Source organism: Photinus pyralis, unplaced genomic scaffold (assembly GCF_008802855.1).
Source record: "Photinus pyralis isolate 1611_PpyrPB1 unplaced genomic scaffold, Ppyr1.3 Ppyr1.4_LG7, whole genome shotgun sequence".
Taxonomy (NCBI): Eukaryota; Metazoa; Arthropoda; class Insecta; order Coleoptera; family Lampyridae; genus Photinus; species Photinus pyralis.
Window position 1 is genome coordinate 32,021,780 of NW_022170738.1, and position 18,651 is coordinate 32,040,430.

At 35.7% G+C, this 18,651-nt stretch overlaps 1 protein-coding gene and 1 long non-coding RNA gene across 3 annotated transcripts in view; both read right to left on the reverse strand.

Moving 5' to 3' along the window:
• The window catches only part of LOC116175827, a 104,722-nt gene that overhangs the window by 17,470 nt on the left and 68,601 nt on the right, over window positions 1-18,651 (reverse strand). The window lies entirely within an intron of this gene.
• Window positions 1,375-4,573, reverse strand: LOC116175825. Of its 2 annotated transcripts, XM_031494142.1 has the most exons (6): window positions 4,292-4,562; window positions 3,472-4,186; window positions 2,844-3,416; window positions 2,439-2,784; window positions 1,676-2,366; window positions 1,375-1,619 (listed from the first exon to the last, which is right to left on the reverse strand). In XM_031494142.1, the coding sequence occupies exons 1-6, from the start codon at window positions 4,363-4,365 to the stop codon at window positions 1,487-1,489; spliced, it is 2,532 nt and encodes an 843-aa protein (XP_031350002.1). In that variant the 5' UTR covers window positions 4,366-4,562; the 3' UTR covers window positions 1,375-1,486. The 2 variants fall into 2 exon arrangements, with proteins under 2 accessions (XP_031350002.1, XP_031350003.1); XM_031494143.1 differs by lacking the exons at window positions 1,375-1,619; window positions 1,676-2,366 and having other exon boundaries at window positions 2,499-2,633; window positions 2,693-2,784; window positions 4,292-4,573.

An 18,651-nucleotide genomic window follows, 5' to 3' on the forward strand; every position in this document is an offset into this window, starting at 1 on the left:
TTAAGGGGGTTCTAAATAGAAAGTCGGCAACACATCATACACCCATAAGAGCAATGTTAACTTATTTCCCAAAAAAAAAATTTATTTGAAATGTTGAAGAAACGGACAAAACGTCTTTTTGGTGTATACATGTGTCTGAATGTTACAATAGAACGTTTTTTTAAAAACGAAGCATGTGTTAATAGATATGATTTTTTGTGTGGCGATTTCGAATTTTCAATATAATCAATCACAGATATCATTATTATTAAATAATCTTCTATTATAACACAGTACGTGCAGTGTATAAAAGTTTAAACCACCGCGCACGTTGTAGAATTATAAACTAGTGCCAAAATATTGGGAAAAACGGAAGAAATCGATGGAAATGTTTCATGTCAATAAGGTTGAAAATCCACTGCAACACAATATAGGTATCTCTTTTCTTTCTAATGATCCGCGGCAGGTATAAATTGCCCGAGGACTTGGTGTAATTAGTGGATAATTTAAACCACTAACAAAATAAATTTACCTTGTATATACCCGAGGCTATTTGTACTACATTTATGCAGAACCTTTGAATGTCTGCGGGGAAGCGGAATGGACCGGAACGAATGTTATTCCGGGTTCCGGTTGGTAAAAAATATTACATATAGTTTCGTGTCGTGGAAAAATTTTGTACGCCGTTCCCGTTCATGAAGCGACCGTGTGGTCAGATCCTCCCCCCGAAAAAAAAATTGCACATAATCCTACATAATGGAAATTATTCCCTAACTTCCAATCGAATCGAAATGTAACAAATCGAATCGGAATGTTTAGTCAAATCGGAATTGTTTGCCTAATAATTCCGATTTTACTAAACATTCCGATTCGATTTGTTACATTTCGATTCCTTTGGAGTTAGGGAATAACCCTCATTGTTGGTTTATTTTTTCTTAGTGTGGTAAATATCACATCTGGAAAGGATTATACGTTCTCCAGATCGTACCAGCACACGGAACCCAGCAGAATTCGCTTTGTCTCTACACAAAGGGAAACAATAGATTCCACAAAGCGGAACTCTGTAACTGATTTTTTAATGTTTTGGAGCTTTCTCTTTAACCTTTGAAAGGCAGTAAATAATGTTTATTCTTCCAAAATTTTAAATTTGGAATATTTTTCCTCCAAAGCGTAACCATTATGTTTACTATGCCCCCCCCCCTTCCTAAACCTCCTGGGGATGGGCTGATGCTCGCGTTCCGGTTCTCGAAAATTTCCATTCCGAGCACTCCAGGGAATCGTTATTCGCGGTACCCCATTATTGTCATCGCCAATGCAATTTTATAAATATGGGACAAGTGACGCAATTATTTTATTGAAAACATACGGTTTGGTGTTTCACCATTGTAAAACATGTCACTAATGGTACTTTTATTTGAAAGATAAATTTTAATACAATTTTACATATAAACTTAAATATTAGGTAAATAAAAAACGAACAAGCAGGTTTGCATTTCCGAAAAAGTATTTAATTTACCATGTGTACCGTCCTAATGTCCATATTACGACATCGCCTTGAATCCACTAATTCTGGCAATAATGACTGCATGTAAAATTCTTGCAGCTTTTTTTCCATATGTTGTGTCCAAAAGATGTCATCCCTATAAGAATGTAAGTGCATGAGTATTTCGCTAGACATATTTTGTAGGTAACATACCTTCTTATTTCCTCAACATGGATTCCCGCTGTTGTATAAACTATAAAATAACAGTTGCTTCTCTTGGTGATGTGCATAATGCCTTGGAGTTGATAGTAATAATTATGACTCCTTTTTAGCATAATTCTATTGTTTTCCTCATCTAAAACACAATAGTCAATTAATTTTAACATACATGCCTCAACAGGATCGTGGTCGCCACTTTTCAAGGAACTCTTAATTTCAACTATACTGTCTTCCCCAACTAAACCGTCAGGAGAACAAGCCAAATACGGTTTTTCTTCATCGACGATGAGACCGCATCTGGTTACCTTTACTTGATATAGGCGTTCAAAGTGCTCAATGGCATTTACTTCGCTCTCCAATCCAAATTGTGTGTATTTGTTTCCTCTAAAAGAACTATACAGTAAGTGTGTTACAGTTTTAGCTGTGGAAGTTGTCTTGCGTAATTTGCAAACTTTCCCAAAATTAGAAGCTGTTATTCTTTTTTTACGTTCAATAATCCATAAATCGCTTTTTGATTGGTTTATTGTATCACGCTCAACATCTCTTCTGTTTAAGTTCTTCAAATCTTTTAGAAATTGGGCTGATTTTAGTTCATATTCTTCCAAGGATAGGTCAGGGATTGCAATTTCGTCCACCATACCGTAATGTTGATCAGCGGTCTGAAACGCTCTTTTCTTGATATGATCTAAAACAAAAAGAAATAATTACAAATAAAAGACGCGGAAAGGGGGCGAGTGATTGTGATAAACATACTTACGTTTTCTAGATCTGTTGTTGTACCGATGTAGTTGGGCGTCTAGGAAGATTTGTGTGTAATGTCCTGGTGGTCTTCCACATAGCTGCTTATGTAAAACGCCTAATAAATTACGTTGTTTGCAATTGTAGGATATGGCCGCCAGTTCACACCTTAATTGGTAGGAATTTTTGAGTGAAAAGTTTATTCTTTTACCTCCTACAAGTTTAGCTATGATGGAATTATAAGTTTCCGCAGGATTATTGTCTGTATCATACAGTAAACTAGAGGCGTGATCCGCAAGTCGTTGTATAATGGTATTAATTCCACCTAGGATCCCGTTTTGGGTATATATATCAACTAAATCATCCTAAAAATAAGAAAACACCTTTAGTATGGAATTAATAAATAGCAAATCAGAAACATTACCTTATTCTCATCTGAACCTTTGCAAAAGTAATCTTTGCAATGTACATGGCGGCCAAAGATATGGTAGGGACTATTCAATATATCCTTCTTTAAATTGTCAATCTTGTCATCAAGTGCATTATTTTCGGATTTCCTGTATGCGATAGCCCTTATAACTGCATTGCGGAAGCGACCTAGCATTGATGGATTTGACACATACTCTCTGTGAGGTTTTGAGTATTTGGTGTCTTTACTCAAATCGCTGAGTTTATTTATGAAGTTTCGAAGTAAATGATTGCGACATTCAATTTTTTTTATGTAAAACGATGGACCGTATGGTGCGATTTCAACTAAATGTTTGTAAACGCTACTGTCGCCATCCCCAATTAGTTTTCCATATATAAGATTGTGGCGCGTTATGGAATTTTTAAAACCTTCACCTACAATGGCTGATTCCATGGCTGTAGACGTCTTAGACCAGTTTCGAAAACAATCATGGTCTTCTTCTTTACGCCCTCTAGCACATAAGAAGCAGTACTTATTTTTGACACCCATATGCAAAATTTTCTTTGTTTTGGCTCCAATGATAGATGCCTATAACAATGATTGGGTTATGCTTTGAATAGATAACGTATTCTTATAAACTTACCACTCCTGAAAGGGCAGAATAATTTTTACGATAAGATCGCTTTGCCCATGCACCGTCAGCTATAACGCCAATGACTGGTATACCATCTTTCATTTCATCGGCAAGCTCAGCTTCTTCTTTTGCAGCGACAGTCATCAATTGTTGATTTAATGCATGTACAGAAGGGTATATGGCATTGTGATTTTTTAAATAGGTCACGTTTGACATTTGCGGTATATCCATGGCTGCAAGCAGCTCTGCTAATTGACTGTATCCAATTCCAATAGATAAGGACCCAATAATACCAGCTTGATTTGTGGAATGAAATGTTGCACTACCACCGCAACTTCTTACGGAATCTATTTTCCCACACACTTTACATTTAAACGTAAATATGCTTTCTAAGCCTTCAATTTTTTCCGATTGGATGTCCATGTCGAAGAAAGAGCAACCAAAGCCATCATGTCGTAGAGCTCTAAGAGATGCCAAAAAATGACCAATCTCTACAATTCGGCGACCAGATAAAAATAAGGTATCTTTTTGCTCGCAATGAGGTTCTGTTTCTAGATCACTTTCATAAAATGACATTTCCGAACCGTGTTCGTCTTCATCATTGGTTCCACTGCCTGCTTCATGATTGACGTCTGATAAATGTTCTTCACATTGAACCATGCAATTAGGTTTGTCATCTTCTTCTATACTACTAACAACATTCATTGCCATTTTGGTTAACTTCCTGAAACAACACAAACCGTATAAGTATAGGTATACGTAGCATGTAAGATAAAATTAGAACATGTTCAATTATTTAAAAAAACTAACATAAAAAATTTGTACTTACGCTTCTCGGGCTTTCTGCAATATCACCTTCCTGCTCCGTTTCTTGGTGGTGAAACTTTTTCTTGCTTTAGGCATTTTACCACAATACACACTTTAGTACGTTTGATATAACGCAAAAGTAAGTAAACAATATTTGAAAATCGCTAGGGAAGTTCTTTTATATGAAGTAGAGACGTAATTATATCATTATTATGCAATTAGTTTTTGAGATGCTCATTATTTTGTGTACAATATATCTATTTTTGATAATGTTTTTCAATATCGTAATGAGTAATTATAGGTGATTACAGGTGAAATCATAAGTTACATTATCGATAATAAATTATTTTATGTTTCCTATGTAATGACATTATTTACACAATTATTGCAAAATCTCCTAGAATTTGAAAATAAACATAATTACAACAAATGCAGGTATAGCGTTAAATATTTATAGAATTTTCCTGAATTGACAGTGATTATGTAAATTAGGTAAATATAATAAACCCTCATTAACTCAACAATGAGAAGGTACCTGTGACCTTCTTGCTGCAATTGGTAATGTGTGTTGCATAGCCTTAAATACAGTAAGGCGCAATCTTAAATTTTTGCAAGTGTTTAGAGGCGCCTTAAGTGGCAAGTAACTAAACCAGTACTGTTACAAGCATATTTTGGCTATTTTCACTCCACTCTCAGTTACGCAATCTTGTGTTGGGGTCATTCGGCCCATGCGGGCAAAGTGTTTGCTGTACAACGTAAATGCATTAGAATCCTTGATGGCCTCAAATATAGAGAGTGTTGCAAGGCATCGTTTACCTTACTTTACCATGCCTATATATTCTGAACTGTTTAATACAGGCGAAAAAAGAATCTTCATTCTATTGGAAAACAGGTGACAAGTTCCACTACAACATTAGATCCAAAAGAAACTTGGTTATGGATTCTTACCGCACAGTCAAAGGAAGAGACGTCCACTATTATATCAAAACATGCTACAATGTGCTACCCAATACATTGAGAGATCTGGAAGAGAGGGAATTCAGTGCCAAGATGAAAAGTATATTGATCAGCAACGCATTCTACAGTATTGAAGACTTCTGCAAGTGTAATTTTATCAATGTAGTATGAACTATATTTGCATTTTCTATCTTACTTTGACGTGTTGAAGAACATGCATATGTCTATATACACCACCAATAAATATATTATTATTAATAGTAGAAATTAGTTTTGGGAGAGATTTTGGATTTATTAGGGTTTTGGCTACCAGAGTAATCGATGTGTAGTCTGAAAATTAGAGTTGTAGAGTTGTGGGCTTGCACGGGCACGATGCGAACAACCCCTACAGTCGATGGATCTAAAACAATGGAAGGGACAGACACTGGTACATACTTTCTGGTCACTGTAAACTAAACAATCACATGCACGGTACGGGTTTGGTAGAAGCACTATCTTGTAGGGCATATTGTAATACATTAACTGGTTGTATCTCAGTTACCTTTGGGTACATGTTTTTAGGAACTTTCCTGCTTAAAATGCACAAATATATCATATTAACGTATATACCATTCCTCATGAAACACCCTGTATAAGCAAATTGAGGCGCGCGTGAGTTCCAATTTCGAAACGCTATGTGATATTGTTATAAAGATATAAATAAATAAACGACATAATTAAATGTACGTTACACTAGTGTCATAGTGTTTAAGTGAACAAGACCAGATCTACGTCAGATAAAATGGAGCAACTTCTGCAATGAATGCCAAGAAAGCTTTAACGAGCAACTGGCGGTACATACCTTCATAGATGGTGTTCGCGACGTGGAAACTCAACAAGTTTTGAAACTTGCGCGACATGAGAAACTGGAAGAGGCATTGGCACTTGCCCTGGAGTTTCATGCTGCAAAGGAAACGTCTCGTGGTAACGCTTGCGTGCTCGTTCTTTTATTCTGTATCAATGGTGGCATTGAGGGAGGTCATTGATGGCAATGGATGCAGTAGGAATTTGAGAGGCGACTACCCACGGAGATCATCAGGGGATGCTACTATATGTATTGAAAAAAAAAACATTGGCCACGTTCAACAAAATCTCAATTGATGTTTGTTAATAATTTTGTCATGACCTGTTTCTGTTTATTATTTCATCTTTATTAACGTTGTATTCATTGTTGACTTGGGAACACCGGGCCCTAAAGAGAAGCAATCAAACATAAAAAATTTTGAAAAATCTTGAGTACTTCAAAACCTTTGATATAGGGAAATGTGGTATCCGTAGATTTTCATATCTCGAAAATGTAATAAAATACAGGGTGTTCTATTTAAAATAAGAAAGTTGCTAACCACATCCGGCAAAACCGGAAGTGAAACAATCATGGTAATATGTATATTCTTTCGATAGATCATGAAAAACTGTATTGGTATGCAAATTTATTTTATTATTTTAAATTATGAATGGGAGTCTCAATACTTTTAGGTAATGGTTTGCGTGAAACAGCCTGTATAGAGCAAGGAGGGCATGCTAATCCTGCATAGGTAACGTAATTAGCTAATATCAAATTTTCTTTATTTGAGAACATAAACCATTACAGATATTATCTACAACACTAATTCGAATTTTGGGGTTAGAACTAAATATAATCGTAATCTAAAAATGAAACGATTGATGTTAAATTTTAGGGAGAAAAAAGGGAACCACCGCGTAATTAAATACGAACGAATGCGTAAACCGTGGTGAAGCAAATTTTGATTGTCACAACCAACAATACTGATTTGTATCAGGTGAATTACTCAAAATTCTATTATGGCTCGAAGAATAGGATTTATAAATGCGGCTGTAACTGGTTACGGCATTGAATTTCAGGTATGTAAATTCTAGTCTCGTATTCACTTTCCATATGTATTCGCGAATCTGTATATTCTACAGCGTTTTTGTTATTTTGAGTTGGCACGCTAAATGCAACAAAAGAGCGTCAACGGAATAGAACATTCACAAGCAGCGACAACAGACAACAAAACAAATTTAACCAAGCATTAAAAATTGTTAACTCGCATGAAAAATTTTAAACATATTTTGAGATAATCGATCCCTTCAGAAATCAAACTGCTTCTGACATTTTTATAATCCTACAACAGAAAAGGGCCGATCCTAATTATATCGAACGGTTCATGGAGCACATCGTATAAGAAATTAATAGATTTATTATATCAATAACGAACCGCATTGGCAAGGGGATGATGCATGAATGGTTTTTAAAGTAGCTTGCAACTCGTATTTCAAGCTGCTTGTGAAACTTTAAAATTATGTATTTTTTTATGAACGGCAAAGGCTCTCGGAATTTTTTAGGTTTTTATCTTTTTATGTTTACTTTAGAAAATTACAGCTTCAATGTATTCTGGCGCAAATAAATAACCAATGACTTTTTCAAGGGTGGTAGCGCTGCTACAAGGGTGCCAACCCCATCAATAATAATGACTCCAACTTCCCTTAAATACACACTTCACTTAACTCTCGGAGCGAAATATTAATGCAACTAAATTGAAAATCAATATGGCAGAAGTCGCTGGTTTTCTACTCAAGAAAATTAACATTTTTGCTAGAACTGTTTACACAAGACGGTCTTGCGGATGATACAATATTTGAACAAAATCCCCCCATTTAATTTACTAACTGTAAAATCTTTAGTGTTTAGATTAATTCTGCGGTACTTGAGTTTAGGCAAATTGATGGCATTGACAACAACGTCGAGCTCCTTTTCGTGTCATTACTTTGATAGTTTTAGATATTTTGAGGCATTTACAAAGTTTTAGCGAACTTTACGTTAAGTACTATTACTTGTAAAGCTGCAGTTTGAGATTATTTACTTTATGAGGGAAAATGTACTTCCTTTCGCAATATTACGGAGAACTTGTCACTTTAACTGGCTTTACAAAATAAAATCATCAGAGTGTTACATTATTTATACGCGACGCGTTTCTCTTAGACAAGTTTGTACTCAAATTTGCATTCTAATACAATCAGCTTTAGCTTTTTATTTTCAATTTTAAATCAATTTTAGCATAATTAAAAGAGTTGGTAGCGACGAAAATTTATTGATTTTCAATTTGAACGCCGTCGGGCTCTACGAGCGACAAATAAGTAATTATTGTTTATTGCGACAATTCACGTCGTAATTTACGCTTTTGCTGTTGTTTGGAATTTGTCTTTAATAAAAGTTCCTTACGGCGATTTTAGAAATAAATTATTATTTAATATCAATAAAAATAAATTAGGGGCTTTATAAGACAACTGTTACCGCGTATATAGTGATAGATAAAATGAAATATGTACTAGATGTGCACGCAACTAGAAGAGAAACGATCATATTATTTATGGCGACGCATTTATTGGAAAGTGATTTGTGAGAATTGCATGTCCGGTGAATCCACCATTTTGCTTCGTAGCCTGTTCTAACCGTGGAACGTAGCATTGTACTACCGCCAATATAAATTCCATCTTGTTTTCAACTTCTATCAGCGTAAATATAAACTATTCCAACAGTTATGAAAACCGACCATTCTGACAAAAATTGTGATTTCATTTAGAAGATCCCACCACTTTCTCCTTCAAGTTTCTTGACATTTTTTTCTCGATATTTGTTTCCATTCTGTTTCACTACACTTATGCTTGAATCAAAAATGACTCCGTGCCCGCATTGTTTTGCATACATCAGGCAATGGTTACCCACATAGCACATACACAGGTAATGTACAAAAAATATCCATATGTAATATTGTGGATTTTCAGTGGACATATAATGGATATCACGTTTTGTCATGAAAAAACCTACACTGTATATCCATGGGAGTTTCAGTGAAATATACAATGTATCCCCACATGGATAACAATCTATTACCAGGAACGTATATGAAATGGATGTTGAATGTACAACCTTCAGTACAGTACCTTGCACATCCATGGGAGATTCACTGGAATGTACACTACCTATACACTGGAGAATGCATGCGCATATGATAAGGATGTCCATCCACATCCATATCAAGAGTCGCCTACATCGTAGATAGTAAACCGAAAATTAATGCTAATTATTTATTACTTTTTCAAATCAAATTTCAGAAGCCTCTACGAACTCTATAGAGGATTCTAAAGCATGCGCATGCATTAGCCCTTAAAATCAAGGCTCTTATAGACTTTGCCAAAAGCTCTCTATAGTTTTTAATACCGCAGTTCAAGGTATTTACGGGTATTTAAGAACCTTCAAAAGATTTTTAGGACCTCCAAGAGTTTTTAATTCATGAGGTTGAAAGGGTAATGAGTTAAGAATATTTCAGTGTCTTTTTAAAACTTTAATCAAAAGCACTTAAAAGGCTTAATTTTGTTCTTGATTAAAAACCTTTAACTTTGCATATGAGAACATTGCTTCAAGCGTTTTTAACGGTTTCCAAAGGCCCTTAGAGCCTCAAACTCACAGAATCCGGTAAAATTAATCCCGTGATTCCGTCATTAGCTGTGAGGCACTTACATCAAAGCTCGCATCAAAGTTTATGTAGATTTAGATATTTGCTCCGGAATTGTATCTGCAAGTATAATAAATTAAACTTTGGACATTTTATCTGGTAAATTGCCCCAATACATCTGATCTTACTTCCGCTATTTATTTATTTATAACCCATTTTATTGACGACACATTATTTGTTATGATTTGAATTAATTAGATTGCATTACTGTCATATAGAAATTTAGTTAATTGTGCATCAGAAAGTAATTTTCTTGAATTTAACGCCACGTTTGTGCTTTTATACGTGATATTGTACGAGAAACCCGTGGTTAATCAAAATTTTGCTTTTGCTAGTGTAAAGTCATTCGAGTTATTGATTCGTATTGAGGTATACAGTTTTAATATACAACTGCCTCCGTGTCAGACGTTAGCATTGCTACTATGCGATAAAAAATGAGTTGCTGTCGAGCCACCTTTGGAATTTTTGTTTACATAAAAAAAACTTGAACTTCCAAAGGCGACTCGACAGCAACTCATTTTTGATCGCCCGTTACTTCACAATATTTTATAATATGCAGCGCGATTCACTACTTCTCTTGTTTGTTTGTGAAGTCTGTTACAGATTTGCAGAACGCGCCCTTCTGAATTCAGACGGCCTGTATGAACGGAATTCATAGGTAACTTTTTTATTTCGTCGAATTCTTGATAATATAGTTTCACACAAAAATGGAGGAGCTATTGCAGATACTCAGTGCCCAACATAGTGGCAAAAACAATTACAGAACAACGAACAGAGGCCGTTCAAAAGTCGCAACCGGGACGACAGTGGACCATGAAGATGTTGGTACCATCACAAGTCATCTGGGCAATTTGTTGTATACTCTTATAGGCATAATATAACAGTTTTTTGCCGACAAGGTATATTTATGGGCCGGTAGCGGTATATGGTCATTCCCCCTTAGTTCATATTTGTCTTGCTTCTTGTTGGAGAGGTGAATTTTATGTTTACGAACACAGACGGCGCACTGTAAAATATAAACGGAGGGCGCTGTAAGCACAGCAAGTCTTTGAACAACTGTCTACATGAATAGCCGTAAGATTTGTAACACATTGTTCGTAGCATTCGCTTCTGTATGATAAGGATGCTGTTGAGCTTAGATAAAATAAGAAATAATCTAAATAATCTGGTCGTCAAGGTTTGCTATAATAGGCGCACTTAACTCACACACAAACGCTAATAGGGAAACTCACTTGTTCTTGATAACACTAAACCTGATGCCAAACAAAAAATGGCTTGACGAATAAGATGACAAATTTTTGGTAGCTGTTGGGACGGTAGAAACTTTTCACAATAAGAAAAGAACTTTAACAAAAAGCATCGCTGTGCAGTACAACTGCTTATTTTTCTAAGTCAATAAAACACAAGTTAAATTCTTACACCACTTGCGTCTGCACAAATTTATTATAAAAATGACAAATTGCGTCAACAAAACAAATAGGGCTGACTGTCCGAAAATTTAGCGTAAACAAAAGTATACTTCGCTCTTCACCCGTCGCGAAACTAACGTTCTCGTTTTTTCGTTGTCTGCAATATTTAAGGAAACACCACTTCAACTATAAAATAAACTCCTTTATGAATTTTCAAATAAATCGCCAATCACGACGGAACGCTCCATAATGTCCCCATTTCTCCACATGAAACGCGCATTTCTTCGTAACATCTGAGTTTGGATATCGGCGATAAAACATGCATTAATTACTTTTCGCCTAACAATAAAACTCCTTATCTCAAACGACCAGATGTAGCGTTACTTCTAACACCTTATCTAAATCCAATAAAAACCCAAACGAAAAATTACGCGTCTAATAAATTTCTAAGAGGAAAAACAAACACTGAGATATTGAGGTCTAATAGTTATGTACCTACAATTCTTTCCTGCCAAAATTCCTGCTTCCTGATAAAACGAGGATTCTATAGCTGGTCCGTGCACAGTACAGCTTGGGGGGGGGGGGGGGAGATAATTTCCATTCTGATTGAAAGTCGTGATCCCGTTGCATCGAAAAATCTTGGGACACAAACATTAAAGCACTTATGGAAATGAATTTTATACTCGAGCGCTATTTACCTTTGTGCACTTCTGTAAGGACAATTGAAACACCTGACGTATAGCTAGCCGGAGTACATTTATTTATATAATTATAACAAGAACCGCACCCAATTTAATTAATTAACTAATGTGAAGATTTGTAACACACGTTATAATGATATACCAGGTGTATAAATTTTTTTTTTTTTTTTTTTTTTTTTTTTTTCTACCTATTTATTTAGCAATCAGGACAATATATGTATTCTATTAGCTAAAGGGTTAACGACCGCTAGGTGAACTAGCAGATAAATAGCATGATAAGATTAACATCCATCGATGCAACCTATGTAACTTAATACTAAGTTTTATAAATTGTTTTTGTCAAAAGAAATTTGAAATTTGAGGACACTACTCCCGCACTAAGTTTATAGGCCACAATTTTTTGAGTCTTTTATTGATCCTTGGTTGCAGTAACTGTTCCAATAAGGGGTTTGTGTGGGTTTCTAGGACTTCATGGTGTTTGTTAGCTCTCTCCTGGATTACTTCCTGAACCGTTGGTATGTGTAGATCTGTATGAATTGTATGATTTGTTATATACCACGGAGCATCTACAATTTGCCGGAGTATTTTTGATTGGTTTCTTTGGATTAATAGTACATTTGTTTTAGAAGCACAGCCCCATAGCTCTACTCCATATGTCCAGATAGGTCGGATGACTGCCTTGTATATTAGAATTTTATTTTCTGTTGATAGTGTAGATTTTCTTCCTATTAGCCAATTTAGTTCTCTTGCTTTGATGTCTATTTGTTTCTTCTTTTTTTTTAATATGCTCCTTCCACGTCAGCTTGTTATCTAGATGTAATCCTAAGTATTTTGCCGTTTCCATCTGTGGTATCTGCACATTATTTATCACAACTGCTGGACATAATTGTTTACGGAGGGCAAATGTTACATGCACCGATTTGTTTTCATTTACTTTAATTTTCCATTTGTTTAGCCATTGTTGTAGTTCAAACAGGTGAGTCTGGATATAATCTGATGCTATTTGAGGGTTTTCATGACTGGATAGAATTGCAGTGTCGTCTGCAAATGTTCCTGTTGTTGTATTTTGTGTCATTGGCAGGTCTGCTGTGTACAGAATGTAGAGCAAAGGCCCTAAAACACTACCTTGGGGCACTCCAGAATTGATGGGGAAGTGGTCTGATGTTTCTTCACTTACTTTGGTTTGGAATGTTCTCTCGCTCAGGTATGATTTTAGTATATTAAAATAGGCTGTAGGGAGTGTTTGTTTGATTTTATATAGTAATCCAGGATGCCATACTTTGTCAAATGCTTGACTAACGTCAAGAAAGACCGCTGAACAGTATTGCTTATTTTCAAATGCATTGTTAATAACTTGTGCGATTCGATGGACCTGCTGTACCGTGGAGTGAGCGCGACGAAAACCAAACTGATGTTCCGGAATCCAATGTTGGGGCTCAAGGTCCTCATTAATTCTCCGAAGTAATAGTTTTTCTAAAAGTTTGGAAATAACTGGAAGCAAGCTTATAGGACGATAGGAGGCAACATCCGTTGGATCTTTTCCTGGCTTACCAATCATTATGATTTGTGCAACTTTGAGACATTTTGGCCAATATTCAAGCCTCAGTATCGCATTATAAATATACGTTAATAATACAATGCCCTTTCTTGGGAGTTCACTCAGCATTTTAGCTGTTATTTGATCAATACCAGGGGCCTTTTTGGGATTGAGCTTTTTTATTTCAGCAGTTATTTCCTTTGGGGTAAATGGTTTAATTTTTCGATATGGCTCTAAAGGAATGGATATATTTTCTTCAATTTCATTATCTGGTTCATTGTCTAGTGGTTGAAAAACTGTGGTGAGGTGTTCTGCGAATAGGTTAGCCTTTTCTTTGTCACTCTTCGCCCAAGGTTCAGCATTATTTTTCCTTATTGGTGGTACATTTAGTTTAGGCTTCCTTGAGTTTTTGATTGGTTTCCATATAGAACTCTCAGTTCTAGTTAGATTGGATATATATTGCTCAAATTGTTCATTTCTTCTCTAAGTTTTGCCTTTAACCTATTACTGAAGCGATTGTACACATTTTTATCGGCGGGTGTGTGGCTCCGCTGCCAATTTGCTCTAGCACGTCTCTTCTGTGTAATTATTATTTTAATTTCTAGTGGTATGTCATTATTTAATTTCTTTTGAGGAACTTTAGGTGTCACTTGCTGTACAGCTTTTTGCAGATTTATTATTAGTTGTTCTGTAGCTATTTTTATTTCTTCAGGTTCTTTGAGTCGAATTTTGAGGTCTATGTTTTCATTAAGTGTCTTACGATAAGCATCCCAGTTTGTTCTACTACTGTGTAGCCTTGGTGTGCGTTTTCTGGGTATAACAGATGTGCCCACTGTTATTAGTATAGGGGAATGGTCAGATGATAAGTCAAAGTTAGGTACTACTTCAATATATGCCGGGTTGATTCCATGTGCAACAAAAAAGTCCAATAGGTCAGGTATTTTGTTCGGGTCGGTAGGCCAATAGGTTGGTGTTCCTGTCGAAATGATTGAGTATCTGTTGTCCTCTATTGTTTGATTTAGTTCTCTACCTTTAGTTGTTATTAGACGTGAGCCCCATCTAGTGTGCTTACTGTTGTAGTCTCCCCCGGCTATGAATTTTGTTCCCAATGTTTGAAAGTATTTTTGAAAGTCTGCCTTTTTTATATTGTGCCGAGGTGGGCAATAAACTGCTGATAGTGTCAGTTCATATGGCAAAGTTGCTACTTTTACTGTGGTTGCCTGTAAACAGTTTTCTTGATATTTTAATTCTTCATGATGTTGGATGGAGCGCTTAACGAGGACAGCAGTACCTCCGTGTGCTGTACCATCAGGATGATTGGTGTAATATGTTTCATAATGAGGTATTCTGAAATATGTTCTTTCTGTGAGTGTGTTTCGCTAATTAGGAGTACATCAATTTGATTGTTTACTAGGAAGATTTTTATTTCCTCTTTATGTTGCACTAACCCATTGGCGTTCCACAAAGCGACTCTTAGGAATGTACCCATTAATGAAGTTTATTTATTAACGTTGTGAGCATGTTCAATACCATGCTGTTTTGCTGAATAAGTTGATTGAACATGACCTTGAATTCATTTAGAAATTGTGATAACGTATTATTTAAATCTTTTGTCGATTCACTGTTATTGTTTGATGTGTTTGGATTGTTGGCTACAGCATTAGCGTAGCTTCTGTATTGCTGACTAAAATTGATTGGTTGTGTTTGTGGCTGTATAGTGTGTGAGTTGTTGGTTTGGTCTGGGTTAGGATAGGTGTTTACGTTAGGTGATGGCGCTCTTGGAGCTCTAGTCTTGTTTATAAAGTTGTTTCTATGGATGAGTTGTTGGTAGTGTTCACATCCTCTATAATTTGCCGGATGATCTTTCCCGCATAATGCGCATTTAGCTGGGGTGTCCTTGGTCTTTCCACACACGAGGATTCGGATACCGTAAAAGTAATTTTACGCACGTCATCCTGTACAACTACAAAATTTGCAATGAGAAAGCGTCTTTTATTTCTCTGTTTCTTTGGAAATAATCTCAAAACAAAAAATAACGTAATCATGATATTTCGCATTTTTTAGAGTATTTCTAATAGTCTAAATGCATTTTATGTCTTACTAACCTATCATAGCACATTTTATATCTGTGATACGCGGGCATAAAGTACTACTTTATGCCCTAGGGCATAAAGTATCACCATAGTAACTCATTTATACTTAATGGCAAAACAAACAAATATTTGCAGGTCATTGAAAATTAAAAACGTCAATTATTAATTGTCAATACCCACTAAATCAGAAGATTGGCCTTATTTCGTATAGTTTCTGGAACTTCTTGCTCATTCACGATGAATTGAATTATTTAAAATTACGTTTGGATGGTTTCAATCACATTAACAAATTCGAACCACGCATACTCGATCAAACATAATGAATTATTTTGTAAACGAATTTTGACGAAGAAAACTATTTGTAAAACATAAAATTGTGTATGTACCACGGGCATAAACTGATGTTTATACTCTCGGGCGACTAAAAAGCTCTCGGGCCATAGGCCCTCGAGCTTTTTAACTCGTCACCCTCGAGAATATAAACATCACTATTATGCCCTTAATACATAAATAACTATTATGGACCCCTCAATTCTGAAACTTTTTTGGCATTAACCCTGATTTGTAACTTGCAGCGAACCTCGAGAAGGAACAGGGAATTGACTACGGCTAACCAGGGGAAACGAGTCTTCCAGTGAAACAGTCACTGAGGGGTAACAAAGCTCATAATTTTGGGCACCAGTGCATAAGTCACGACAAAAAGTAATTAAAAACTATCAACTAAAAATAAAATAAGAATACAAACTTTGTACTGCCCACAGGTTACCTGCACGTTTTCAATTTCCGGTATTTGAGATAAACATGTGCGTAGCGATTCTTCGATCGTAGATACAATGTAATAGGGCCGTTTCAGCTAATCGCCAGGTAGCAATTTTCAATGCAAAAGTGAGTGTTTGCATTTTGTCCAGAACACGATACTCCTTTAATTCAGCCACCCCAATTCAACTAAAATGCTAAAATCAGACCCAACTCCAATTAATTGAACCTTCCGGATATAGGTAATTAAATTAATAAATGAAACGAGTTAATAAAGACGGATCATCTCAAAATAATTCTCCCTCAAGAGGATATAGCTCTACCCTTTTCGTGTAAAGACGCTTAAATAAATAATTTAATCAATTTTAGCGTGATGACAGGAATTTTCCACTTCAGATATCATTCATTCTGATTTATCTTTCGCAAAACATCAAAACCTGATGCCATTTCAACGACAAAAGCAAAAGTAATATTTTTCTCAACACCAATAGTACCAACCACGTATTAACTGTTCCTTACATGCTAGAGCGCAACTGGACAAACTGGTCATTAAACACTGGTTTTGCAAGTTTTTTTTTTAGATTTTTTAAATATTGAATTTGTCGATTTTTCTAAATGCTTCTTTTTGTAGCAAATGTTATAGTTGCGTTTCCTTCGGTAGTAGTCAATACGTATAATTGGTCCATACGCAAATAATTAATTTCGTATATACACTGTCATCCCAAAAAATCAGATCAGAGCTTCTGCAAAAAATTACCACAACTCCTAGTAAATAGAAAACAGCCCGGCCAGAGTAATCGCTTCAAATTAAGAACGTTCATGAATTTTATGATTTAATGTAGTAGAAGGGAGTGCGTGTATAAACTTCTTTAAGACGTATTTTAGCGATCGCAGTTTCTAATAAATCAAACGGGAATGTATCCAGAGATCCCGATAAAATTTATTGTGATTTGTATGCGTATTTAATATTGGCAATAAAAAGTTTTGTGAAAAACCCACGTGAAATCGATTTAAGTTTTAATCTGTAACGGCTGAAATATGTTGCGAAAAACTTTTTCCTGTCGAAAACAAATCGCGATTATAAACTTTACTTTGGCCATAACTGTGAATTAGTTACGCCGTCTGTGCCGATGCAGAGTATTTCACATCGCTCGGCAACAATTGACGCTTGTAGAAGTGCAGCATCCATAAAGGATTTAGATAATTAAGAACGTGTCATGGAAAGGGGTAAAGAATTGAACTCAAAATGGCAAAGTTTGTAAATTCTCTACAGAGCTGTCTAGAGGCACTTTATTGTTCGCCAGATCTACTCATCTGAAAACAAGTGACAATCTCTAATCCTTGTAGGGAGTGTTTTGTTTCGTCTCTGCGTGACTCCTTCGAGGTGTCAGGCCTGGGGTTATGGGGAAAGCCCCTACCCCCAACTTTCAGGGTAACGGTCGATAATGCTGGGTTTTGACTAGGGTTTGTGGAAAGGTTGGATTATTGGCTTATTAAAGTGGTTAATATTTCACTTGAATTATTTTTAGAAGAATAACGCCATAAGCTAATTATAACTTAATGGTTTTCACAATTATTTTCGAATTAGGCGCCGCCATTTCCGAGTTTGATTTGAATTAATATTATTCCAGGGCAAAGGACGGAAAGAGAATTTGTAAACCTTTCTAAATGAGTCCTTTAGATACAAGGGGAGGAGAGTAGGGTTTAATAAAAAAACAAATCACAATTATTCGGCGCAATCCGGTGTCCGATCGCTCGATTAAAATACCGTTTCACTTAAATCAAACAACTTTTGCGAATTGCGATACACTTTGATTATCACGGCATTAATAAAGGATTTGAAGGATTTAACGGATCGGCGGGGAAGTTTTAAATAAATAAATGAGCTGAAATGTAAGTTTATTGAATGCGATCAAAGAAACTTTTAAGTAGCTAAGATCACCGAAGATGTTACACCTTTGTGTGGCGTTTTTGAGAAGCAGCACAAGCAAATTTAGTTTATTACAAGCCGAGAATGTCTCGATTTATAGTTATATTTGGTATTTGGTCCAAAAATAAACATTTAAAACGATACGCCTGCTGGTATTCAATTTTCGAAGTACCGTCATCTTCTAATTGAAAACTAGCACCTTTGCCGCAAGGGCGCAATGATTCAATTCCGGTCCCTTTTATAAAAAGCTTCTTCAGTCTATGATAAAGAAATTGAATTTTATAATACAATGCCTACTCTAAAACAAACGCAAAGAGAAATAAAAGGCATTTTTATGGGATGATACGAGAGACGTGAGGTTTTTGCTTTAGACTATTTTATATTCGAAACATAAATTCTGTTGTATTCAACTACAAAGAGGGGAAAATAAAAATTTCGAATGT